Genomic DNA, 27,748 nt, shown 5'->3' with positions numbered 1-27,748 from the left:
CAACGTACCTCCAAACCGATGGGATGAATTTGTGCTTACCGCCTGCTACCTCTCCAACCGAACACCCGTCGTGTCCCAGTCAGGTCATACCCCCTTTGAGCGCTGGTTTGAACGTAAGCCGGACCTTTCTCATCTACGTGAAATTGGCTGTCGCGCGTTCGTGCTCATTCAAAATCGACACAATCCGAAAATTTATAACAGATCAATTGAGTGCGTACTGATTGGGTATTCCCAAGACTCCAAAGCATATCGTTGCCATCATCGCGCGACACATAAGGTTTTCGTATCCTACAATGTTTCTTTCATTGAGTCTCATCAATCTAGCGCTGTTCCACTACACCCCGGCCTCATGATTGACAACCCTGCAGCAGTTGACCCCCCACAGCCATCGCAGCGAGCCTCTGTTGAGGATGCACCCGACGATGACCTCATTCCCCAAACTCCTGTCGTCAAACCCCCACCTCTTCGCCAATCTGCGCGTACCCCCACCCCCTCCGAACGCCAATGCGATATTAATGGTGTCCCTTACACATCCGCCACTCAACGCGCTGTCCTGGACTCCATGGCCGCCGCCGATCGCTTGCGCACCTTGCGTCCACCTGATCCCGCTAACATCGAGAGCATGGCGTTATTCGCTGACCTCCTTGCGGCTATGCCGGACCTCATCGCCACTGAACATCCTGACGACCCTTCAACCTACGCCAAAGCCATGGCTTCTCCAGATGCTGCTTCCTGGACTGCCACACTCCAGGAGGAGTTTACGTCGCTACGCGATCTTGGCATATATAATGAAAGGTCGACCTGTATTCAAGCTTAAACGCGATCAACATGGCCTCCCCACGCGTTTCAAAGCACGTTACGTGTGCCGAGGTTATTCTGCCATCTGGGGTCAAGACTATATGAAAACTTCAGCACCTACCGCGCGCCTCGAATCTTTTCGCATTCTCGCACACCTGGGTGCTGCGCTTGACTGGGAGATTGACCAGCTTGACATAAAGACTGCATTCCTTTACGGCATGCTCGATCCTGACGAAGTATGCTATATGGAACAACCCGACGGTTTCGTCGAAGCCGGGATGGAGGATCACGTATGGGAACTTCAGCAAGGACTTTATGGGATGAAGCAGGGTGGCCTCATCTGGAATCGTACGATGAATAGCGCGATGCTCTCCTGGGGATTTACTCGGCTTCAGTGCGAACACTGCATATACTATTGGCGCAACGACGCCGGTATTCTCCTCATAGCGATTCACATTGACGATTTCTTTACCATTGGAAGCACAAAGAACGTAATTTCACAATTCAAAACTCAACTTCGTATGAAATGGACGGTGTCAGACCTTGGAGAGGCGCGTTTTTGCCTCGGTATCGCGCTCGACAGGGATCGTCCTTCACGCACAATAAAACTCTCCCAAAGTGCGCTCATCGATAAAATCGTTAAGCAATTCGGACTTACCGATGCCGTCCCCATCTCCACCCCCATGGAACCTGGCTTGCACCTATCCTGCAAAGACCATGCCCCAAGCACTGACGATGAGCGTGACCTCATGAGCCGCACGCCATATCGCTCGCTCGTAGGGTCCCTCATGTACCTCGCGATCGGAACACGACCTGATATCACTTACGCTGTACAACAGCTCTGTAAGTTCCTGGACTGTTATGGTCGTGCGCATTGGGAAGCTGCTAAGCGCGTGGTACGATACCTTAAGGGGACGCACGAGACTTGCCTTATCCTTGGAGGAGAACACACTGCATGCCTCCTCGGCTACACGGACAGTGACTTGGCTAGTTGCGTGGACACACGGCGCTCCGTTAGCGGGTATTGTTGCACCCTTGGCACTGGCGTGATCACATGGAGCGCACATCAACAAAAATGGTCTCTCTCTCCACTTGTGAAGCAGAATACGTGGCTGCTTCGGAAGCTGCCTGCGAGATCAAATGGCTCAGACCCCTCCTCGATGAGCTTGAATTCACACAATTAGCCGCCACTCCCCTACTATGCGACAACAACGGCAGTATCGTCTTGTCCGAAGACTCCTCGTTCCACGCTCGAGTTAAGCAAATCGACATTAAGTACCATTCAATCCGTCAGCACGTTGAACAAGGTCGTTTGAAACTACACTACGTGAGGTCGAAGGACAATCTCGCAGATATTTTCACAAAAGCGCTGCCCCGCAAGGACTTCGAACGTCTCCGTGCATGTTTAGGACTCCGGTAAAGCAATCGAGGAGGAGTTGTACACGATGTTCACATCGAGGAGGAGTGTTAGCGCACGTCATGTGCACGTGAGCGATACGAACATCGTCTGCAGAGTTTAGAGGTTGGAATACCAACCACGGACGACATATATATATCTTACCTTCCATCATTCCCCTCTTCCCTCAGTCCGTTACATCAGACTGAGGGTAAGTCGCTTATTATCATCATGCCGTACCTAGATTACTCACATATCATTCATAGAGACTGATATTGTCTAGGTTCTTATAGATGAGTCTGATATCATATCAATGATGGTAGTAGTGGCACAAGGGCAATCCGGGATTTCCCAGTACATCCCATGGTAGCATCACATAATGCGAATGATGAATTTGAAAACTATGATTTGGTGTCTGAACAGAGTCTAATGCTCTGAGTTTCAGGCTATTATCTGATGATTTCACCCAATGAATTTCACTGGAACTACTATCTACAGTGTACTTCGACAACCTTGTGGCGAACTTCATCTTGACTTCCACTATCATGATACAGTGTGATCAATGCGACTATTTATTTTATTCCACTCAGGCATTGTTTGCCCACTGTTGTGACAGAGCTGACCACCCATTCTGCAAGGATTGCGACAGACTATTCTATACTTTTACTGGACTGGATCAGGTGTGGGGAGCACTTGTTGCCATTTTTCACCCAACTCACGCTCTTTTCATGTCAGCACATGCAAAATGCTGCGGTACATCACAGCGACTGTGAATCATATGAGTATGCATCTCTGAGAGCAATAATGACGATGATATACCTCACTGTCATTGTGCCAGTGCATCTCACAGATGGCACCTACTTCCAGGTGTATATTGACACCTGCCAAATTGACAGTTAGATTCGAGTGCTGAAAAGTATGGACCACTGGACTTGATGTGACGGGATACATTCTGGAAGTTGCAAAGATAAGAGTTAGATACATGTATGCACTGCAGATGTGCATACTGTCGAGGACAGCAGGTATAACAATAGGGTGGGTGCATTATGGTGATGGAGGTGTGGGAACAAGCAGCCTTAGATGTCCTGGGCATCTATTGAAATGAGGCAAGCTGTAAAGCACCACAAAACATTTAACACACCATACACCCTCTGCAGCTTAGAGAAAGATCTATGCGCTGCTGTTAGCTTTTTGTTGCACGGAAAAAAATCAGATGAATAGTTTGACAATGGTATCTGATTTACAAATGGTAAGGACTGATAAGTGTTTGAGGCTATTTGGGCTGAAAACCCGAAGGGTTTTTCGACCCGAAACATCGTTTCAACCCTGCGCGAAAGAGTCCAGGGTGAGCCGTGATACCCAAATCAATAAGGAGCCCTGCGATGCGTCAGGCTTAGCGTGGACTCCCAAAAAACAGGAGAAGGGTGATGTCAACATACCCCAATTAACAAGGTGGAGGCATGGTGTAATGAGTAAATGGTTCCAGTATAGGTGACTCCTGCATGTAGGGAGCCATTATCATTGCGTGTTGTCGAAGATATCCCACAAACACATCGCTAGACCACCTTCCGATAGACTTCACAACATCAAAAGGAACACCTCATAACAGATATTCTAATGTTCCACCTATGTGGAGGCCATGACCCTTCAGATCTGTCATTCCATTCCTTCTGACGATCTCACCGATCCTCTTTATGAAGGCAGTGCGTGTCAATGGCCTCATGCCTTTGGGATGCCTCCAAGCAAAAAGGTGGTTGTTGCCTGCCAGCTGATTCACTGTAAAATGGTTAATGAGGGCCGCTTTGGGATCAGTGCCGTCTGCCTGATGCGCCCAATAAACATCCTCACCAACTACTGAAGTCTTGGTACGTGGTAAATGAATCTTGGAAATGAGAAGTCCATTCTGATCTTCAGCATCCATTATGACGTCAGAGCGTTTGATGTGCATGGCCCCATTGAAATTTTTCATCGCTTTGACAGTAAACTTCCCAAAACAAGCAAGAGAATGGAATGTGCTTGTTAGACATGCGAAGACCACCACATCGAGTGGCTGTGAGATGTCGAGATGCACACGTATTTCGAGAATGATGCTGATGGTGAATGGGGCCTGCTTCACTCGCTTGGAAGACTTTGGGGCATAAGCTATCGCACCATCGAGGGCCGCTTTCAGCTGCTCCTGTTCCACTGCCCAAGTTTGGCCATGCAGGATGTGCCATGCTCGAATAGCGTAAACATAGTTGGCTAGTGTTTCCCCTGCATAAGAACCAGCACAACTCGTGACAAAGGTGAGAATGGTGCGAGTGTCTGCTGGACAGTGTTGAGCCTCCGGTATGCCCCGATCGTTGCAAAACACATAAAACAATAACAATCCGGCTCCATAACATTCTCTCGTTCCTTTGGCCCAAGCCATGTTCATCACCGTCATCACTCTATCCAGATCCTCTTCTGTCACAGCTAAAAAACTCCCATTGTTATCCCGTGCCAACCTGCTTTGGAGGGGAAACCAAAGCTTGAGTCTGTCTCGAGCTAGACAATGAGGGCGAAGGAATGAAGGAAGAGGGTTGAGACCCGTTTTGTAAGGTTGGGGTTTGGTTCTGGGTTCAGTCGAAGGTTCTGCGATTCGACTGATTGAGGCGCTTTTGGTGACTGGGGAGACGAATGGATTGAATATGAAGCGATGTAGTGTGTGGGGAATAGGGAGTTCCGGAAGTAAAAGTCGCACACTGCTGTAGACGCCTCTGGAGGGGGCATCGGCTGGGTTGAATTCACTGGCGATATATGAAGGGTGGAAAGAGTGTGGATATGAGAGGCCGTCAATGAAGGTGAAAATGCATTGAAAGACAGTGTTGACTGCCGAGTTTCTGCTGCGGCCGTTGCGCCAGCCTTCAATGATGCCTTGGTTGTCCCCGAAGATGCGAAAATGCCGTTCTGATTCTCCCAACTGGACAATGTGTTGAATGAGGAGTTCAAACCCGACAGCTTCGGCCCAGGCAATGTCTTTTTCACCATCAAGTGTTCTCCAGTCTTTGTATAGACGCCATGCTCTCCAGTGAGAGTTGATAATAATGGCAATCCCGACGCCTGAACTGGCGTCCGAGAAGGCTCTGGGATCATGTAGAGAGAAAATGGGTCTGGGGATGGGTCAACTGATGAAATGGCTATTAAGAAGGTCAGACCACCAGATGAGGTCAGCTGCAAGTGATTTGATTGGTCGGCGTGGGAGAAAAGGCTGTTCAAAGCTGATGCGCAGCATGGCCTCAAGGGCCATGAGATAAGTGCAGCCTCTCGGAATGACGAGAGTGGTATGTAACAGTTTGCCGTATATCTGCTGAGTGTCGATGAGAACATGAGTCTTACGATTTTGCCACACCTCGATCGCTCGTAAGTATTTGAGCTTCTTCAGTTCGTCCAAGTAGACGACATCACGAGCGATGTCCCACATAAAACCAATGTAATAATTATGATATGCAAACGGTGCGTCTTTTTGAAGCTCCCAGGGTATGCTGAGATCATCAGAGGTCTCATTGATGTCCGCAAAGTTGCACAAAAACAACAAGTCTTCGGGTGACCTTGGGGATGATCCTGATAAGTCGTGGATGGGAAAACGACAATTCTTGTCGAAGTCTTCCAGTGTTCCATTGTCAAATGTGTGTCCTCCAAACCAAATTCTGCCGCCATCTTGGTGCATACCTCGTTCGACGATTCCATGATGCCAACTCCGTCGTTGAAGGTTATATTCGGCGATGTGCTCTCTAAGTATCCGGAAAAACAAATGATCATCGACCCATCTGGATGCCAGACCAATGCCTCAATACCTGAATAAATCGAGCCCTGCATCCACGACGATACCATAGGCACTGGCTGAAGGATGTGCACATGTCAATGCAAAATTGGTCATCCGAGATGCGAACAACGGCACCTGGCCATTGGGAGTGATGGAGAGGAATGGTTCGATAAGCCTCTGAAACATCCCTTGTAGCAAACTGAGAACCTGGAGGTAGACGACTAATCGTGAGCACAATAATGTGAAAGGTACCCCAAGTACTGGGAAAATTATCAGGATTAATGTAAGAATTGATAAATGGATTAGGAAATATAATAGAAGGCATATGCGGAAATGAAAATTTTTGAATGATGCGATATCGTCCCGGTCATCCTGGCTTTGGTATAATAGAAAAGGGAGAATATTGAAACGGTCCGATAAGATATTGAACCTCCTCTGATGAGAATGGTCCAATGTATCTATTTTTCCATATTTCAGATTGAACGATAGATGAGAATTCTTGCTGGTAGGTAACGATAGAGTCTTTGTTGGGAGGCAATTGAACATACTTAATAGTATGAATATCAAGAGAAAATCCATGATGCAAGCCATCAGGTATATGTGGATATCTATCAAGGAGTCCCGAACGAATGAGCATTGCCTCCCATGCCTCCGGCTTGTAAGGGGAAATGGTGTTATGCTTTCTGTGCTCGAGGACACGCTTGTGCTCCATGAGAAGAAGCGGCGCATCCTGAACAGAAATGGTGACAGTTGTGTGTGGTGTCTGGGCAACCCCCTGCTCTCTGCCAATCGCTGCAAATGGGACGACCGTCACGCATTGTGAGTATCTTGCTGAGATGGGAACAGAGTGTATCGAACACATTGTCCCATGTTTTGAGTGCCTTGCACTCGATGATCTTGTGGGGGTTTCGCCCAAGGCAAACTGCACAAGTGGAAAGGACATTTCCACTTGCGCCGGATCAAAAATCCTGCCGAGGTCTCTTTCTGTTGGTCCTGTTCTCGAGAGATGGAGAACGTTTGCGCGAGTCACGCTGATGATCACGTCACTGACTCGATGAAGCATTATTTGATGTCGCGCCTCGTTGATCAGCCTGTGAAGGTTGAAAAACGAGGGTGAGGCAGTGGGTGAAGCATGTGGCATGACGCAGGAAGGTGCAAATTCATATGATGAAAGGCGACTGTAAATTGTAGAGAGCGAATGAATTTGTCAGTGTCGCGCAAAAGGTTGATTTTTTAAAACACTGACCACGTAATCCCTTTGGTTGTCTTTCTTGGTACACTCCTGCCAATAAACCTTTTCCCTGGTGTGCTTGAGCACGTTGTCGTTGATGACTGATAAGTCATAAGGACCTGCGGCTGACTTCGCGACAACGTGCCAATGTTTTTGTTGTTCTGCCTGATAGGTGAGGAGGGATTTTTGTGCTATCGGATCACGCATAGAACAGAATTCATGAACCTGAAGATTCTTCCAAAAGATTGCTAACATCCTGACACGGTCTATCAGCCAGTCTGCTTACTCTATGGCCGTTATGAATCTAGGACAAGCTTGACAGAAATCCTCGAAGGTGAGATCTTCGTCATTGATGACGGAAGAAGCGTTACGCACGGAGGCCGCTGTAATCCAGGCTGTGGACCCATCTGCAAGTGTTGATAATACCATAGCGTCATTATCGACAATGGCTTTCTTGGTGAGAGCTTCATCTAGCCCATCGTTAGTGAAGTACCATAACTCGACATACTTGCCCTTGTCTAGTTTCCTCGTGGTGTACGCTGAGGGGGTGATGGAGGGTTCATCCGGGATGCCTGTGGCTTGGATGGGCATATATTTGTGTTTGTGTTTCTTCCTCTCTTCCTTCCGAGCGGTCTCCTCCTCTTCCAACTTCTCCTGCTCTAGCCTGTCTTCCTGTTCCTCTTGGAGAAGACGCTGTTGTTGAAGTTGTTCCCTGTCGACTTCGAGTTGCTCTCGCCAGAGCACCTTCTCGACATCGTTAGCCACCTCCCATATGTTTTGAAGGATCTGCACAGCCTGTACTTCCGAAACGTTTTCATTAATGATCTGGTTTCGTGCGGCTGCAAACGGTACAGAAGCATAATCCAGGCAGATGTTTAGATTAGGGTCATTTCGGATCCTAGGCATATTATTTGTTAGACAAAGATTATCTTAAGAGAGAGCGATGAAATGAGAGTGTAGTCGAGCAGTAGAGCACTTGTGAGTAGTACATAGTGGTACGAAGCAAGAAAGATGAAAGTCCAAAAAAGCTGTGTCGCCGCATAGACTCAATTCTACGCGCGTTCTTGTGCCTCGAACTTACATAGAATATAACATAATTCCTCCAAAGTTTAGCCTCATCTGTATTCCATACTATCAACATCCAGTAAAATGTCGGAGCTCATTACCATTACCACTCCCCTGTGATAGTTCAAAGGCTATGAAAAAGGCATAACTGCAGTTGTGGTTGTCCCTGATAAACAATGGATGGTTACAGGCTCGAATGACAAGATACTTTGTTTGGGGACTTGAAGATAGGTATTGTGTTAAAGAAGATAGAGGGGCATCACAATTGGGTGTTGGCCTTAGTGGTATCATGAGATGGACAATTTATAGCAAGCAGTGATATATGTGGAGAGCTCATCATCTGGCACAGAGACTGTCAAATCACTCACCAAAATCAGAGCCCACTCCAATTCGATCAATTTGCTGGATTTTTCTTCCAATGGAACAGTGCTGATCATTAGCATGCATATTAGCCATTGTGGATATTATGACAGGATGACAAAACTGTGGAATACCAAAAACTGGAAGTGACAAAGACATGATGAGACTGTGATTCTAGGTTGAACACGATAGAGACAACAAGACAGCCAATGAATGAGGTCATGGTGCAGTGGGTGTGAGTGAGTGAGGGCAATGAGCCAGTGAATGAAAAGCCGGTGGAGGATCATAACTTATGATGGACCAGTGTGGACAAAACCTTGTTACCTTTTGAAACAAGGTGACTTCACTTTCATCTTCCACTTTTGCTTTCACAAAAAAAGATAGGATCCCCAGGTGAATTATTCTTATGAAACTTTGGCCTGACATTAGGACTCATAATTCAAATACATACCATCATGAAATGTTGTTGGGCTTGATCTGAACAGTGATGAAGAGGAAGGGATGACACTTCAATAATAACAGCATGATATTGCTTCAAATGTGAGCATGCACATGTATCAATCTAATCAAGATGGTCAGCTTCAATTTCACCACTTTGGAGCATCAAAGATGGATTGAGAAAATCACCCCCAAAATCTCAATATACCCTGTGCAACAGCACCCACTCCCATGACAGCAGTGTGATGTTTGTATAGGCATGTTACAGAGATCACTGATCAGTAGAGTTGGTACTGTGGTCACACTGGATGCGGTCAGAAGAGAAGGTGGATTGTTCAAGTTTTTGCACTTTTTTGCACTGGCCCATGCACTTTACCATCATTCCATGAGAACTAAGGTTGAAGGATGAGGAACTCGAGTCATCATTGCACATGTGCAGACATCAGAAGCATAAGCTATCATCAAAGAGATAAGTCCATGATCTATCCTGAAATGAAAACACAATCATATGTTACAGAAAGTGAAAGTTCATTTTGTGAAAGCAAACTCACAATTTGAGAGGACATCTCGAGATATTCTGCAATAAGAAAGCTTAAGTGAAAGCATATCCTGAAATGGAAACATATGTTTCAGAAAGTGAAAGTTGGTTTTGCAAAAGCAAACTCACATAATTGGAAAGTAAAAGTGTTGATATCAAATCTATACAAATTTTGTCCGCTCTGGCCCTTCATACATAACTGTTGAGGAAGATGTAGTTAAACATATGTCAGTTGGTAAAAGTCTCCAGAGTTGAATTAGTTAGTACTTACATTCCAAAAGGCTAAAGGTAGCCTGATTAACTGAGAGTGCAAATCCTGAAGGTCAGTCTGACATTGAGGTAAGTGATGTCAAAGTCAGAATTGACAACAGTTTGGAAACCAAAATGGAACAGTTCAGGAGGACCTGGAACTGAGAACCGATTTACGGTCCAGTTCTGGCTGACATGAGAACCATGGACCAAACTGTGCAGAACCAGACCAAAAGTCTGGTTTGAACCATGGTTCTGGACCCAGTGTAGCACTCGAGCTCGCGCTAGGCTCGTATTCAGTTATTTCATGATCCACGTCAAATGCCTGTCGTACGATAATCACTTCCTGCTCAATCCAATGCTTTGACAGCAGACCCGATATCTTCCCACACACTTGTCCTCTCCATGTCCTGTCCCATCTTGCTAGCCCCACTAGGTGCATAGTTGATTATTTCGCACATTACTCACGTTGCAGCAAGCACTATTACATGTTTTCCCATAGTCTGCAGCGCCTTGTGTTAGTTTACATGTACTTCAGACACAAAATATTCAGCTGCTACTTTCGCCTACGGGTTCCGCATTTCTATGTACTTACATATATATTGGACTGACCTCGAGCATTATTCATCATCCAAGTAGTAGGGAGCCATTTCCCAACACTTTGTGGTCAAACCTGATATTTTGTAGTTCTTAGTTGACATTGCGAATATTACCGCTCTTTCTATCCGAAAATACCTGTCATTATCAATATTCTGCATACCGCTCACTTTCCTGACACTCACTATCACTATTCTCCATAGTCCGCAGAACCTGCACCCGAAACCTACTAACCCGCTAACCCGAAAACATCGGGCCCGACACTTTGGCATCAGACTCGTGATTATTTGTTTCCTGCGCTTGGACTTTTGATCACTTATCATTCCACTACTTTTGGACTAACACCAGATAGCTAACCCCTCGGGTCAAATGCACTTGTCTTGCAAGTATAGCAGACTAGGCCGTGCAAGACCACAACATTTTTATATTGCTGGTTACTTACTTTGTGTAGTGTCCGGCTATTGTTGTCTCGTTGTAGAAACAACAATATTGAGAGGGGCTATACGAAGATGGCTCCAAACTGATATATTTGTGTTGTGGTCTTTGCACTGCCTAGTCTGCTATACTTGCCTAACAAGTGCGTTCGACCCAGGGGTCTGCGGTCTGGGAATAGTCTTGGGGGTAAGTGAGTGATGTGGGGTCAATAGTCCAAGCGCGGGAAACAATGTCCAAAGGTATAATTACGATGTCCGATGCAAAAGCGTCGGGTCCGATGTTTTCGGGGTTTCGGGTTATCGGGTTTGAGTTCGGGGTGTCGGAAACTAATAGTAACGCTATAGCGAGCGGTGTGCGCAATAATAACAATGACTGATATGGGCGGTGAAGGAACGATGATATTCGCAATGTCAACTAAGAACTACGAAATATCGGGTTTGACCACTAAGCGTCGGGGAACTGCTCCCCTCTACTTGGATGATGAATAATGCTCGAGGTCAGTCCAATATATATGTAAGTACGTAGAAATGCGGAACCCATAGGCGAAAGTAGCGGCGGAGTATTTCGGATCCGAAGTACATGTAAATAAACATGAGGTGCTGCGGACTATGGGAAAACATGTAATAGCGCTGGCTACGACGTGAGTAATGTGCGAAATAATGAACTACACACCTAGTGGGGCTAGCAAGACAGGACAGGATACGGATAGGACAAGTGTGCGGGAAAACATTGGGTCCGATGCGGCCTAAATGTCGGGTTGGCGGGTTAGCGTCGGATAACATCGGGAAGTGATTTAGCATGTGATGGGTATTTGACATGTACTGTAAAATAGCTCGATATGAGCCCAGCGCCAGCTCGTGTCCTACATCGCTACACCGGACTGCAGCAGCACTAGTATCGTCTGCATGTTGATGCATCATTCATCAACCATGATATGATCAAAGTTATTCACTTTTGTTTTTATACCAAACATTCCCAACATATATATAAAGTAGCCTTGCAACAGACTCTCCAGCCTCATTTCTTTCTCCCCACCTACTATCTTCAGTGTGTGACACCTCTTCCTTTCTGCCAGTATGTAAAACCATTAATATTATGTGTGTAGGCTTCATGCTCTCCTGGCATTTTGTAATGCTCACTATATCTATTGCAACTTGCAACCAGGTATCTTGTCATCACTTACTCATTCCTATTCCCTCTAGACTCTAGTTGTTCCACCCACTGTAACAATTTTCTTGGTGTGTCTTCAATGTTTTCTGATATGGGTAAGTTGCACCATCAAATTTGACATCACATCTGCTCATCTGCCTATACCTTTCTCCAGGCACTTCTTCAGACTATCCTAGTAGCAATGTCCGATGTCACCCCTTTGACATTTCCTATCAAACCTGAGTGGTTTGCTATCTGTTCCATATACAACAAAGTTGTTGAGTGGAACATTGTGAAACCTAATAGTCTGAAGGGCAATCAAGGGTGATAGTATGCCAAAGTAAGTCAAAAGAATTTCCACTAGTTCCACCCTAATTTCATCAAATAGTGTAAAGTTCAAAATGCTGATGGATTTCCCTGCACCTACTTCCAGTGTGGTTTACCAAAGACATCCTCTATGCAGTCCCCACAGGTTCTCCAGGTCCCATTGCCTGGGTCTAACAATCAGGCTTGGCAGTATGCCATCTCTGGTTGCAAATTTCCTCAGATTGCTGCAGATTGTGAGAACATCTGCTGTCACACTCACTGCATTGCCTTTGGGGGCTGCACATTGAAAAAACACTCACTACCAGCTGCTTCCCCTACCATTGAACTCATACTAAACCCTCCAACACAATCACTATCACCAACACCAGCTCTTTTAGCTGCTACCTCTTCACCATTACCTTCTGCATCACCCTCTCCTCTATTCTCCCCATCATTCTTTCCTACCTTGCTCAATGCAGTGTTGCCTGGGTCTAGCTATGTACCTTTGCCTCAATGCCAGATGTCAGTGCAGCCAGCTAAATGGCCATGTGGCAAGCAGGTAGACAAGGGCAAGAGTCATGCTGTTGACATAGATACAGTGTAGCACTCAGGCTCACTGTAATGATACAACAATGGCTGAGCACAACACGCAGTAAGCACTCAGCCAAATATAATTGTTGTGGTCTAGCACAGCCTAGTCTGCTATACTTGCAAGACAAGTGTGTTTAACCTGAGGAGTTAGCTGTTTGGTATTGAAATGATTAGTTATACAGAAAGGAAGATAGTCTGAGCATGGAAAACAAAGTCCAAAGGTATAATTACGATTTCCAAAGGTAAAAACATCGGGTCCAATGTTTTTGGGTTAGCGGATTACGTCAGGTTTGCATCAGGAATGTAGCAAATATCAGGGATAGCGAATGTCGGGTTACTGTCGGATGTTTCAGAGTGTTTCAGATAAAGAAAGGATGATATTGTGAAATTCAGCTAAGAACTACTAATATCAGATGACCTCCTCCTACTCAGAGGTAGAAAGGTACATAATGGTAGTTAGGAGGTATGCAAAATATATAGTATCTATGTAGAATCTCAGAGTGCTATAGGTGAAAGTAGTAGTAGTAATTTTTGGGTCTGATGTCCTATGTAATAAGACATGTGGTACTGCGGACATGTAATAACATGGTTTACAATGTTAGCAACATGAAAAAAGATAACTGTGCACCTAGTGGGGATAGATATGACAGGACAGGACATAGGGAGGACAAGTGTGTGGGAAATATAGGTTCTGATGCGGCCTAAATGTCAGGTTTGTTGGATTAGTGTCAGATTACATTGGGTTAGCATTGGGTTAGCGGATAAACACCAGATTAAGCGGGTAAGTGTTGGATAACATCGGGAAGTGATTCATGTGTGATGGGTGTTTGACATGCATTGGAAATTAGCTGAATACGAGCTCAGTGTGAGGATGAGTGCTACATCATGTTGGGCCCATATCAGGCTATTTTACAAAGCATGTCAATGCCATTCCATCTGAACATATTTCTAGCTGTCCAATTGGACATTCATTGGATCCAAACATCGGGTTTTGCATCGGTATAGGAATACAACACAGAGTGGTGCTATACAAAGATGGCTCCAAACTGATATCTATATGTTGTGGTCTTGCACTGCCTAGTCTGCTATACTTGGTGAGCCAAGTGCATTCGACCCAGGGGTCTGCGGTCTGGGAATAGTTTTGGGGGTCAGTGAGTGACGTGGGGTCAATAGTCCAAGCGCGGGAAACAATGTCCGAAGGTATAATTACGATGTCTGATGCAAAAAGCGTCGGGTCCGATGTTTTCGGGGTTTCGGGTTATCGGGTTCGGGTTCGGGTTATCAGAAACTAATAGTAACACTATAGCGAGCGGTGTGCGCAATAATAACAATGACTGATACGGGCGGTGAAGGAACGATGATATTCGCAATGTCAACTAAGAACTACAAAATATCGGGTTTGACCCCTAAGCATCGGAGAACGGCTCTCCTCTACTTGGATGATGATGATGCTATGGGGAGTCCAATATTTATGTAGATACGTAGAAATCTGGAACCCTATAGGCGAAAGTAGTAGCACAATATTTTCGGGTCCGATGTCCTATGTAATAAGACATGAGGTGCTGCAGACATGTAATAATGTGGTCTACAATGTTAGCGATGTAAAAACAAGTAACTGCACACCTAGTGGGGCTAGCGCAATGAGACAGGACATAGGTAGGACGAGTACACGCGAAGTCCGATTGTCCGATGTCCGATGTCCGATGTCTGAAGTGTGAAGTGCGAAGTGCAATGTCCGATGTCCGAAGTGCAATCTCCAATGTCCGATGATTTTCGGGTTTGGTGTGTATTGAGTCGGATAGGATAGGGAATGATTCGGGTAATGATTAGCATTGGACATGCATCGGAAATTAGACCTCTACGAGGCCACAGAGATGTCAGTCTCTACATCACATACAAACTTTGAATCCTGACTGTCCCCAGTCAGTGTACTACTTGAGCGAAAGCGAGGGAAGGATAGGAGGTCTAAACATGATATGCGCGGGGAATGGATGTCTATGACTCTGATGCGACAACGTGCGATCCGAATGCCCAAATTTATCGGCCGATGCGTGGGAAAATTTGCGGGTTCGTCGGGTCCGAAGTGTGGATATGTGTGATTGTTTCGATATTTCACGATGAGTGCAGCAATGGATGAATCTGATGAATGTGAGGTATCTCAAGCATAGGGGAAGTGATGCGAAGGTATGCGATGCGTGGGAATGTATCCGAGCGGCCGACGCGGCCGATGCGATGCATGGGAATTGTCCAAGTGCAAGTCCGAAAATGCACTGATATGTGTCCGCTCGTGTTCTGACATCTTTTCCTACTTCTCTGTTTAATCTATCACCGTTTTTCATCTGCACAAATGCGATGGGTGCAAACAACTCAATGTCCGAGTGTCCAATGGTATCCGAATGTCCGAAATCATCGGCCAATGTGATGTCTGAAAATCTGTGTTTGTCCTATGTGTCCCCTATGTCCGTGTCTCGGGTCCGATGCTAGATGGTTCCCACTAGGGTGCCTATATAAATGATGAAGGAAAATATTCGTAAGTGCGAAGTAGTATTTCGGATAACACAGTCAAAATGATACTAGGGGCGCAGAGTACCATCTGACTTGACTTCTTCGTGCAACTTTTGACTGTCTTTCTTCAGGTTTTCGGGTTTTTTCGTGTTTTTCTACGTAGATATAAGGGTGCGCGTGCGATGCGCAGTCCGAAGATGAAATGCTATGTAAATAGGAGTTATTAGCGCACTTTCGGGTCCGAAATGTCTGTGTACTATTAGTTTCTAAGTGTGGACGTATGAGGATAGGGATTTTTCGGGTTATTGAGATATGAAACACCGGCCTAAACCCGGGGTAAAATGTGCGATGCTGGTATGTGCAAACTATGAACATATGTGCGCGTTTTTCGGGTATTGTGTAACCCCAAATTTCGGGGTTTCGGACTATAGCTTTTTCCTAAGGTAAAGATGTCATTGGCTTTCATACTGGTAAAATGCAATCTGGGAGTGCGATGGACGAGGGTATTGAAAGCATTGGTAAACCGGATGATAATGTCAATGTCCGAAATTTCGGACAAATCTTCGGCCGACATTTCAGGTATTTCGGGTCCATCGTCTCCTAGATGTGTTAGCTCTGTTCCTATGACTTCTGGTGTTAGTATCTCCGTATAAATGACTTCGACAAATGAATCCAATTGTTCCAATGGTAGCTGAACTTGTCCGAAGGTCAAGTCCGAAATTTCGGAGACTCGGACTTCCTCTGGGGCATCGGATGTTGCATTAAAATCTTCGGATGCGGATCCTTCTACTTCGATGAGTTCTTGAACGGGCGTGTCTTCATGACTTTCTGATTGAAGCGTCCAAACTTCATAATCTTTGGATTCATTGGGTCCGTCGGGTCCGGATATTTCGGACTTCGGAGGGTCGGGTCGGACATACTTATCTATGCCTTGTTCTGGATAGCACCACAAAATTTCATTAGCAAATTCTAACCAAGATGTTCCTTTGGCTTCGGGGCATCCTGCCCATAGCAATTTATCTGTGGACCGGTTATACTTAATAGCATACTGAATGAGCTGAATGTCCGATAAATTGAGCTTTTGTCCGAGTTGATCTATGGTTTGCAATTATGCGAAAACTCCGCAAGTGTCGCCGGTGAATCTTGGAGCTGATTGTTCTGTCCTGAATGGCATGCCAAAGGCGTCGGGCATGATGTGCGAAGCGCGGGAAAAACTGCGGGTCCGAAGCGCGGGTATGTCGGGTCCGAAATGCGGGTTCATCGGGAAAACCTAAAAAATTAAAATCACTTAATTAAAACTAAACCAGATGGACCCCTCGTGGTGGGCTCCAGTTGTAGAAGAGGAATTGGTAGTGTAGATAATTGGGTGGTATGAGATGAACTCAAGTAGTCCTCGATGAGCGAGTTATGTGTCGACCCAAGGGGATTGCTACTGAGAAGGTTCCTCTAAGTTTATTTATGGAGGGAAACACTGGACCGGGTGCTTGGTCAAGCCTGGTAAGGCGCACGACGATGAGCGAAGCGCGGGCGGGCAAAAGCGACGTGAAGCGCTAATGAGCGATGACAAGCGACTATAAATGGTAACGCGCACATGCGGGTGGTGGAGCGGAGCGACCCTTTTAGTGAGTCGGTGTAGGGATTCATTTCTGGCTGGGCTTGTAGAGACTGTTTTTACCTTACCTTATGTTGGCACTTTTGTAGCTTACATAAGGAAGTTATCTTTTCACCAGTTACCAGTATGAGTTAGAGTACTCAGCAAGTTTTCATGATATTTCCTCTCCTCTGAGCCTTGAGCCTGGTCCAGAAACCCTTTAGGGTCGAATAGCAGCTAGGTTCTGCAAGACCCAACATTGTTCAGACTCACCATCAGAATTGTTGTACCTTCATCGGAAAACAAACTGACAGAGTTTCTAGTAATGTACGGCGGCGGGCGCTCATATGGTACTTAGATACTTAATGTTGGTCGGTAGATATGACGGAGAACTTAGACTTAGAGTCCAACGATGTGCGGGCAGAAAAAAGATAGTCATTATACAGTTTAGGCGCGAGTATATATACTAAGTAACATTAAGTGCTAAAGTGAACCGAGAAGCGAAGCAGATATGAGATAATATGTAATATAAGGGTCCATGACGAAAACATATGGAATATAGCCATAAGCGCCGGAGATATGTCAGAATAAATGGAAATATGAAGGGAATATGCACCGACAAACCGAACAGACATGGAATGGATAGACGGAGGATGAGCAACGGAACCAAGGATGCGCGCACCAATGCGCAACTAAAGCGCTCATGCGCGCAAGCAGCCGACAAAGTGCTCAAGTGCGCTGGGTGAGATATGAGTCATGCTATATTAGGAAGTGATTTGGACATTGGGAATTTAGATCCCTGCAAGCCCACAGAGATATCAGTCTCTACATCGGCCTATCAGAAAATATCCTCCCTATGTCATGTCCTGTTGTATCTATCCCCACTAGGTGCACAGTTATTCATTTTCATGTCGCTAACATTGTAGTCCACATTATTACATCTCTGCAGTACCACATGTCTTATTACATAGGACATCAGACCTCAAAATTATTGCTACTACTTTCACCTATAGCACTCCAAACTTCTACATAGACATTATATATTTAGCATACCTCCTACCTATTTACTTACCTTTCTACCTCCAAGTAGGAGGAGGTCATCTAATATTAGTAGTTCTTAGCTGAATTCCAAAATATCATCCTTTCTTTATCTGAAACAGCCCAAAATATCCAATAGTAACCCGACATTCACTATTTCCGACATTTTCTATCCTTCCGACACATTCCCGATGCAATCCAACATAACCTGACATAACCCAATGTAACCCGACACCTAACTTGACCTAAAGATATCAGATCCAATGTTTTTGCCTTCAGACTATCTTTCTTTTCATATAACTAAATATTCTACTTCCAAACAGCAAACCCCTTGTGTCGAATGCACTTGTCTCGCAAGTATAGCAGACTAGGCTGTGCAAGACCACAACATTATATTTTGCTGGGTGCTTATTTTGTGTAGTGTCCAGCAATTGTTGTGTCATTACAATAGATATCCTAGCTAATTCACACCACTGATCTCAACTTCCTGCAATATTTACAGAGCGCTATGCAGAGCAGGAACAGACACTCCAGCAAACTCAAGGTAAAGTGGCCTCACATTGTGACCTTGAACTGTGGGTTGCTAATACTGTAAACACTCATGAGTGGTGCAAGGTAATCTTCTTTCATATTACTACTTAAGCTGTTATTAATGTATTGCCTTGTTACATGCTAGGATGGTGAGGATGCCCAGTTATGTTAATTCCAGGATGGATTTATGTATCCCAAGTTTGCAGTAACTGCAGCTGTCTGAGCAGCACTTGGCCTTTCATTCGATGTTGATGGTACACACTTGGTCCAATACTTCAACCACTCATACTCTCGATGGGTCCAAATATTTCAAGAGCATGTACTTACCCTTGATGCATACTATGTCTACTTATGCAATGCAGGAGTAACAGTCACACCTAACTTTGACTCTGCAGCAGCTTCTCCTCATTTTTACAAAAATCTTGCAAGAGAGTACATATTTGTGTGCCAAGCCACCAACCAGAATATCATCGCTAATCAACAGCCTAGCACACCAGCACTGATGTCTTCACCTTCACCTCCACTCACTGCACTTGAGAGCTGTCAATGATATGTATTCCATGTACCTGATATCGACCTTACTATAGATGAAAGTGATGAGGATAGCGATCATACACTCACTCCTTCATATGGCTTCTCATTAGAGCATCCTATCGATGTTGACACATTTATCGCTCCTTATCAATGGCTAGATGAATTCTATACATGTAAGGTTTCTGCTTGCTTCAATGCTTGTGGGCAGGCACATTCAAGTTGAGAGGCAATAATCAGCTACATTACATGAAGAGAAGCCAATTTAGCAGCTCCTCAACAAGTGTAGACAAACACTAATAGTCATTGATATCAGGTTTCTGACTAGAAGTGATCTTGCAAAATACAAGGGCTAGGACAAAGTAAGTATTAGTGATTGTTATCTTTGGTTTGATATGTTCTCATTCATTTTTTGCTTCATTCAAGTTGTGCCCATGAAATACTACTAGCACTAGTCATACAGAACCAAATTCCTGATAATGTTTATGAGTGTTAAGGTCGTACTCTCGTAGGATTGGATCCGAAGGACTTCGGCCTCAGCTCGTACGCTGTGCCCCTTTCCCAAGTACTGTCCCTTATTTCAGAGACTAACGATAACGCGTCCGAAGGTCCGGACGGGTCTCGTAGTTATATCCGGATGACTTCCAGATATCGGAAACACGTATAAGACTAATCCGGACGGATCCGGACTAGAAACAAACAGAGTATAGACTATCCGAAGATAGAGGCGGAGACATAGACTATCGGAATCGATCCGAAGTCTCAGAGATCGACAAGAGTTGATTAGACTCAAGTCCGGAGGACAGAAAGAGGACAAACTAAGATGATATTCGAACTGAGGTACTACAGGAAATATACACGGGTTTATATACTAAGAGGATAACAGAAGGATCAATAAGCAAAGGTCCGAGGCTATGTACGAAGCATATGCAAAGCTTATCAAACGCGAGTCGGAAATGAAGCATAGGATAACGGATCAGTAATCATACCAGTAATAGTATAACCGAGACACCGGGAAGAGGAAATACCGAATAGGCTGTGTTTAACGTTATATGAACAGGAAATGAATTAAGAAGCTTATCGGATATCGGACCGGACGCGGATCTATGCATCAGACCGGACCGGATCTAAGGGTCCGAAGTCCGGAAGAGAAGCGTGAATATATGGGATATGACAGTATCCCCCCCTTAGGGCCGATCCCTAGAGGCACAAGAAGCATCGGTCCGGACCGGACGAAATTAATGCGAGATGATGGAGAAGTCGATGGGGGGGAGTTTCTGAGTTCGGAATCGGACAGATATACACAAGGTCGGACGTCCAGGATCGATTCTTCCTTTCCCACTTTTTCACTCTATAACGCTCTATCAGATATGTCTGGCAACACCTCCAGATCTCAGAAAACTGCTAAGCAGAAACTTCTGGAGCTTCAACAGCAAATAGCGGACGCGGAAATTGCGGCTCGGATGGAAGAAGAAGAGAATCGGAAACGTCAGGAGGCAGAACGGAAACGCCAGGAGGAATTGCGGAAGATTAAGGAGGCTGAGAGTCTTGTAGCAGCGGAGGAGAAAAGACGCAAGGAAATAGTAGCGGAAATGGTGAGTTTCGGATGGATATGGTGGATTTCTCTAACGGATGGAAAGACTCGTGCTATGTCTGCGGAAAGGGACAGATCCTGCGTGCGTTGTGCTAACAGGGGACGGACTTGTCTTTGGACGGATGCAGAGGGCAACGCTCAGGTGAGTCGTCCAGATACTTCGGATCCGGGTTTTTGACGTCCGGATAGATCAAGTCTTGCGATATCTGCCGGAAGGACAAGGCTACATGTCCCGGACGACCCGGAACTGTCAAGGTGTCCAAGGGCAAGAAGAGAAAACATGCTGCCGGATCTCCATCTCCGAAGGGCAAAGGTAAGAAACGCCAGAAGAGTCCGACTCCGGAAGATCTGGAAGAGATGGAGGAAGAATACAATGACCAGGCTTGGGTGGCCGCGGCCAACAATATAGTGTCGGAACTGGCTCGGACGAACGCACTTTTGGAGAGGAGCATTCAGGCAGCGGAAGGCAGTAGGGCTGCAGCGGACCGGATGAGTTCCGGAATTGAGTTGTTCCTTCAGCAGCAGAGGGAATTTCAAGCCATGCTATTCGGACACATCCGGAAGGGGTTTCGGACGACTTCGGATCTGGATCCGGAGGATGAAGTGATGGATAAGGCGTCCGGAAGTGAAGATGGCGGATCCGGAGAGGCGGATGGGTCTATGGAAATGTAGGATTTTCTGGTCTGTTTCTGTTTCTTCCTTAAATGTACTTATATCTGTATACACATCATGTACTTCAAAGTTGAATAGGACCGGGTTTGTTCGGATATGCTGAGTGGAAGTCCGATACTAGTTCGGATGCGTTTCCGAGCTCCGTTGCAAGCAACCATGAAGTTTCCTCGTCCGTTCCTTCATATCCGGACCATCGGACGAGGTATAGGAGTTGACATTGTCTTCTCCGACGGTCTAACTTGGAGTCTAGGATTTCGGATATCTCATATTCGGGTTCTCCGTCGACTTCGATCGGAGGCGGGGGTGGTTGGATACGATTAGGAATAGTGTTCAAGGATGCTGGTTCTAATTGCGAGACATGGAAAACTGGATGTACGGAGCACATGGAATCCGGAAGTCGGATGGTGAAGGAGTGCATACCCGGATGAGCTATGATTTCGAACGGACCTAAGTTCTTTTCCGAGAGTTTCTTGGATGGACGGGTGGAGCGGAAGTATTTTGCTTTGACGAAGACCAGATCTCCGATTTTCAGATCCGGAGCGGGTTTCCATTTGGCGTCCGCAGGACCTTGATATCTTTCTTGTGCGTGGGCCATTTCTTCTCGGAGGAACTGATGTAGTTCGTCAAGGTCTACTGCATAGTCTCGTGCGCGGGTGGAGGAGAGATCACGTTCCGGATGAACGGACAGGTTCGGATGATATCCCTTATTGGCAAAGAAGGGTGATACTCCGGTAGTGGCACTCGGAGCGTTGTTATAAGCGAATTCTGCCAAAGGAAGTAGTTCCGACCAGTTATCCTGCTGATAGTTGCAGTATATCCGGAGATATTGTTCTAGGGTTTGGTTGGCTTGTTCGGTTTGTCCGTCTCCTTCCGGATGATATCCGGACGTGAAGTGGAGGACCATATCTAATGCTTTTCCTAAGGACCGGAAGAAATGCGATACGAATTCTGTCCCTCAGTCTGAAGTGACATGGGATGGAACTCCGTGCTTGGAAAACACGTGGAGGACGAACAGGTGAGCGAGGTCCGGAGAGGTAATGGTGTCGTGGGTGGGGATGAATATGGCTTGTTTCGATAGACGGTCTATTACGACGAGGATGGCTGTAAAGCCAGATGAATCCGGAAGATGCTCTATGAAATCCATGGAGATGGAATTCCAAGGCTTTTCCGGTATGGGTAACTGCTTTAGCAATCTGTATGGTTTATGTCTCGGAACCTTAGCTCGGCCACAGGTAGTACAGGACTTGACATAGTCCTTGACATAAGTATGTATTCCTGGCCAAGTATACTCGCGTCGGATGAGGTCTAGTGTCCGATTTTGACCGAAATGTCCGGACAAGGGGTGATCATGAGTATTTCGGAGGACGCGAAGTCGGAGGTTATTGGATTCCGGAACATATATACGGTTGTTGCAGCGGAGGAAACCACTATCGTCTACCGTCCATCTCGGATCCGAAGGTTCCGGAAGATGATTGGATGCGATAGGGTCATTGGGAAGTGCGGTCAGGATGTCTTTCCGGAGCTGGTCGATATCTATCAGAACGGCTGCCCTAAGAACCGGAGTTGCTAAGGTTGAGGCTCGTAGGGACGAAGCTAACTGTTCCGAAGTGAATACCGGATGGAAATTATGAGGGTTAACTCGAGCATAGTCCTTATCCCCCTCTTTAGGGTAGACGTCCCAGCGTCTAGTAAGGGAATCCAGTTTAGCTCCGAGTTTTCCGGGATGGAAACGGATGACGAGATTGAACTGATGGAGGAATTCCGACCAGCGGGCCTGACGGCGAGAGAGGAGTTTTGTGGTAGAGAAGTACTCAAGGTTCTTGTGGTCCGTGACAACGTCTATCGGCTCAGCAGAGCCTTCAAGGTAATGTCACCATGTCCGAAAAGCTTCATGGATGGCTAGAAGTTCCTTATCGTGAGTGTCGTAGTTGAGTTCCGGAGCGGTAAGCGTCCGAGAATAAAAGGCTACCGGACGAAGCTCTGAGTTCGGACATACTATGGAAAGTATACTGGCTATAGCGTAATCAGAGGCGTCGGTTTCTACGACTATCGGAACATTCGGAATCCAGTGCGTAAGCACCGGAGCAGACGTGAAAGCTTTCTTGAGTGTTTCAAAAGACTTCCGACAATCATCGGAAAAGTCCCAAGTAACCCCCTTGCGGGTAAGACGGGTGAGCGGAACTACAATATCCGAGTAATTGAAAATGAATCGACGATAGAAATTTGCGAATCCAAGGAAGGATTGAATATCCTTAACTTTCCGAGGTTCCGGCCAATCGACAATGGCCTGGACCTTCTCGGACGACATGGTCAAGCCGTCCGGAGATAGGAGGTAACCAAGGTATTCAACGGATGTGGTGTGGAACACGCATTTTTCGGGTTTAGCATAGAGTCGATGTTTTCGGAGATGGAGGAGAACTTCTCGGACATGTTCCTTATGGGATGCAAGGTCTTGGGAATAGATGAGGATGTCGTCCAGATATACGATAACGCATACATCCAGCATATCAGCAAACACGCTATTGACAAAGCGTTGGAATGCGGCCAGAGCGTTAGTGAGACCTTCCGGCATCACCAACCATTCATAAGAGCCATAGCGCGTTCGGAAAGCAGTCTTCCATTCGTCTCCTTCCGCTACCCGGACAAGGTGATAAGCGGATCGGAGGTCGATTTTGGTATATACTTTAGCGCGGCTCGGAGAGTCTAGAAGGTCGGTAATGAGGGGTAATGGATATCGGTCTTTCTTGGTAATCTGGTTAAGTCCACGGAAATCTACACAGAGGCGAAGGGAGCCATCCTTTTTCTTGACGAACAGGACGGGAGCTCCGTGAGGAGAGGATGAGGAATGGAGGAGTCCGGAGGAAATGTTTTCATCAAGAAACTTCCGGAGGGCTGCGAGCTCAACTGCAGATAGAGAATAAATGGTTCCGAGGGGTGGACTAGTTCCTTCCTCTAACTCGATTTTGAGATCGTAGGGACGATGAGGAGGAAGTTGGCTAGCTTTGCCTTTATCGAACACATCCGAAAATTCATGATATTCCGGAGGAATTCCGGATAGGTCCGGAGGATCGGACGAAAGGGTAGCGGACCGGAGGTCTACACCGGTCGGACGAAGGTAGATGCTGAACTGTTCTGATCCTTCCAATTTGCAGGCCCGGCAAAAGGCAACTGCATTTATCAAGGAAATATTGGGGATGGTTTTATCAGCGGAGGTTCCGGATGTAGTCAGAGGAGGTAAATCTTCCATCGGAGGAGGGGTATCCGGAGACGGAAGCGACGTCGGAGGTGTCGAAGGCATTCCATGAGAAGTCGTTCGGAAATCAATGCTGCCCGAAACCCAGTCAATCAACGGATTGTGTAGGGTGAGCCAGCTATATCCTAGAACGATAAAACAAGAAGAATCCAACGGAGTAATGTAAAACGTATCGGAGGTGACTACACCGGACGGAAAACGAATGGGCAAATCTATAGCTTCGGAAATCATATTATTACAAGTACCATCAAACAAATGGAGAGAAAGCGGAGGTATCGGATATGTAGGGATTTTATTTTTTCGGACAAAATCAGAGTCTATAAAACAATGTGAGGAACCACAATCTATTAGAGAAGGAAACGAGGAAATATCAGGAAAAGTAGGAAGAGAAATGTATGGACATAGAGAGTTCGGATCGGAAAGAGAAACAGTGTTGAGACGTAGCTCCGTTGCACGGGTAGAGTCAACGCAACCCTCATCCCGTGCGGAGTCAGGAGGGTTGCGGACTATTTTTTTGCTTCATCCGAAGCCTCCAGTTTGTCTTCCGGAGTGACTACTGCAGCACGGCCTTTGGCAGCGCGCGAAGTAGACTTGGTGCATTCCCGAGCCAAATGGCCGGGTCCGCCGTAGAATAGACAGAGTTTATTATCCATCTGTCTTTTACGTTCTTTGGACGTGAGCTTTCCGTCCTTTCCTAACTTGGAGGTAAGGTCCGGAGCTTTAGAGGCGGAGGAGGATGTGGAAGTAGTGGGTTTGTCGGATTTGAATCTCGCGGATCCGGACGGGTTGGAATTCGTCCGGTCCGAAGTGGGTTGCTTAGGTGGATTGGAGGTGGTGGGTTTGGTTTCGCGGGCAACTTCTCCCTTCCGTTCCCAGTATCGTGTGTCAATAGTCTGGGCAAGGGTCTTGTATTCGGAAAGGGTAGAAGGCTTACCCATGCGACTGATTTCATCTTTGATACGAGCCGGAAGTCCGTTATAGAATTGGCGTCTTAGGGCACCATCACCCCAGCCACGGACTTGTGAAGCAAGACACTGAAACTCAACAACATATTTATTAATGCGTTGTCCGTCACGCATGTGAAGTTGTTCGAGTTGTTGTTCCGCGTCACCGGACGGATCGTGAGGTCCGAAATTGGTTTGTAATTCTAACATGAATGCGGAGTAATCATCCATCCAATCCGGACGATCATCGTCCTCGTCGGATAGGAGGTCCGGTTCGAACCACTCGAGTGCCATACCCTTAAGGTAGGATTGGGCGAAGTTGACTTTAGCCCGTCCGGTACGGAAAGACTTGGGTTTGCTTTGGAAATGAAGCTCGCATTGGACGAAGAATGCACGAAGCTTCCGAGGCTCAGTGCCATTGAAAGTATCGGGTTCGCGGATCTTGACTTTGGAATCTTCGGACGAGATGGGACGACGGTTGTTGCGTGCGAGATTGTCAATGGCTTCGAAAAGCTGGAGCATGATGTGGTCTTGTGGTTTAGTCCATCATTTTCGTCGTCATCGTCCAGATCATCATCCGGATTACCTCCGAAATCATCCGGAGGTCTTCATCATCGGGTCCTTCATCATCTGGAGGTCCTCCAGCGGCAGTACGCGTTGACATGCACAAAACTTGTTTTGTACATGAACATGGCAAATATTTAGCTGTAGTACTCTTTATAATAGCCCATGATGCTATCTAGAATTTTCTGTGTAGCACCCATATTTTATTTGAGTAATTTCGGATTCAAAAATGAGTGCATCACTACTTAACATTCAGAATAATACTTATCCTTATGAAAGATCGGTTTCAAACGCACAATTCTTCACTTAGTCAGCAATTTCTCACACTTCCTATAATTTTCTCACACATTTTCACATGTTCTGGAACATACTTTGTGACATATCCTGACATCATATTACATAATTGGTATGTTTTGTGTCACATCTTGAACATGTTCGCTTTTACGCGAGCCTCTTGTTTTTCACAATACTCAGAGAAAGACCTGAAAGACTTCATACCTCATTACATAATCGGATCATGTGACTTGGTGACACATTAGGAAACCATGCAGAGACTTCATTAAATATGCAAGACCAACACTGTGGTATTTAACAAGTTAACATTAGACTGCAAGAATTCCAACAAAGTTTGAACACAGCTTTGGAGTACAGCATTCAGGCAGTGCAGAGGCAGTGTACACAGCTTGCTAGCACAGGTTAGCATAGCCACAGAGCACAGTCACTAAATGTTGATTTGAAAGCAATACTGGAATTTGGTAGAATAATCTGGAACATTCTATGGCATTCTTTGAACTTTAGTAGTAGATTAGTAATCAGTAGCACAGCCACTAGTAGAGTAGTATATATAAGGGGCCCATTTTCCCTTTTAATAAAGAGAGCTCCCATCTCAGAGCCCATTTCCAAGTACCATCTAAGTTTGAGAGTGAAAGAGTGAGTGAAAGAAGAAGAGTGACCATAAGGCTCTTTTAGATTCTCACTTCAAAGATTACTGAGTGACACACTGAGTGAAAATATTAGCTTATTTCATTCCACTTTTTGACACTGTTTCCCACGACATACAGAGGCATAATTGAGGCCACCATTGAGCCATACATTTTACACTAGCTGGTACACGGTTATCGTCATCTAGTGCAGATATATTCCAGTTCTCTTTCAGACACAGGAAGTCAATTCTGTGGGAGAATACATATTTCATTAGCAAGGGAAGACATAAGACTAACAGTCAGTCACTAATATTAAGAACTTGGCCCACTTAAGACTACATCAATAGGGTGTACTCTGTTCTGTCCTGCGTCAAACTCATCATGTAGTGCTGAGCAGCAGGAGTAGTTTCGAAGTCATATTAGTTCGGGCTGATCCGTGTTAGAGGCTTAGTTTGATCTCCAATTGGTTTGTGAAGATAGGGAGTATTGTTATAGCTCTGAGTCATTCGCATAAGACATACATCTGTATTCGTTGAAGTCATAGCACTGCATCGCGCCAGTTATTGACTTTCTTTAGGATCATAGCACTGCATCAAGCCAGTTACTGATTCTGTTTCCCCCTCTTTTTAGTCACTGAGTACTTCCTTTGAAAACTCAACACACTT

The 27,748-nt window shown here is 45.8% G+C and overlaps 3 protein-coding genes across 3 annotated transcripts; all 3 read right to left on the bottom strand.

The window, feature by feature from the left end:
• Positions 1-7,491: 7,491 nt before the first annotated feature.
• Positions 7,492-8,115, bottom strand: HD556DRAFT_1241373 (uncharacterized protein; the record flags this gene model as incomplete). The annotated part of the gene is made up of 1 exon (XM_041298196.1): positions 7,492-8,115. One exon carries the CDS (start codon positions 8,113-8,115, stop codon positions 7,492-7,494), a length of 624 nt encoding a protein of 207 aa, XP_041157798.1.
• Positions 8,116-9,450: 1,335 nt separating this feature from the next.
• On the bottom strand, positions 9,451-10,301 carry HD556DRAFT_1310209 (uncharacterized protein; the record flags this gene model as incomplete). Its single annotated transcript, XM_041300384.1, has 5 exons — positions 9,451-9,527; positions 9,624-9,681; positions 9,740-9,771; positions 9,882-9,911; positions 10,055-10,301. 5 exons carry the CDS (start codon positions 10,299-10,301, stop codon positions 9,451-9,453), a joined length of 444 nt encoding a protein of 147 aa, XP_041157797.1.
• A 5,086-nt stretch (positions 10,302-15,387) lies between these two features.
• Positions 15,388-16,634, bottom strand: HD556DRAFT_1487107 (uncharacterized protein; the record flags this gene model as incomplete). The annotated part of the gene is made up of 2 exons (XM_041308738.1): positions 15,388-16,499; positions 16,563-16,634. The coding sequence occupies 2 exons, from the start codon at positions 16,632-16,634 to the stop codon at positions 15,768-15,770; spliced, it is 804 nt and encodes a 267-aa protein (XP_041157796.1). The 3' UTR covers positions 15,388-15,767.
• Between the last annotated feature and the right edge of the window lie 11,114 nt (positions 16,635-27,748).

This window comes from Suillus plorans, assembly GCF_016647745.1.
Source record: "Suillus plorans strain S12 chromosome Unknown HD556scaffold_46, whole genome shotgun sequence".
NCBI lineage: Eukaryota > Fungi > Basidiomycota > Agaricomycetes > Boletales > Suillaceae > Suillus > Suillus plorans.
The sequence above is the reverse complement of the archived record's forward strand: the minus strand, read 5'-3'. Positions and strand labels throughout refer to the sequence as shown.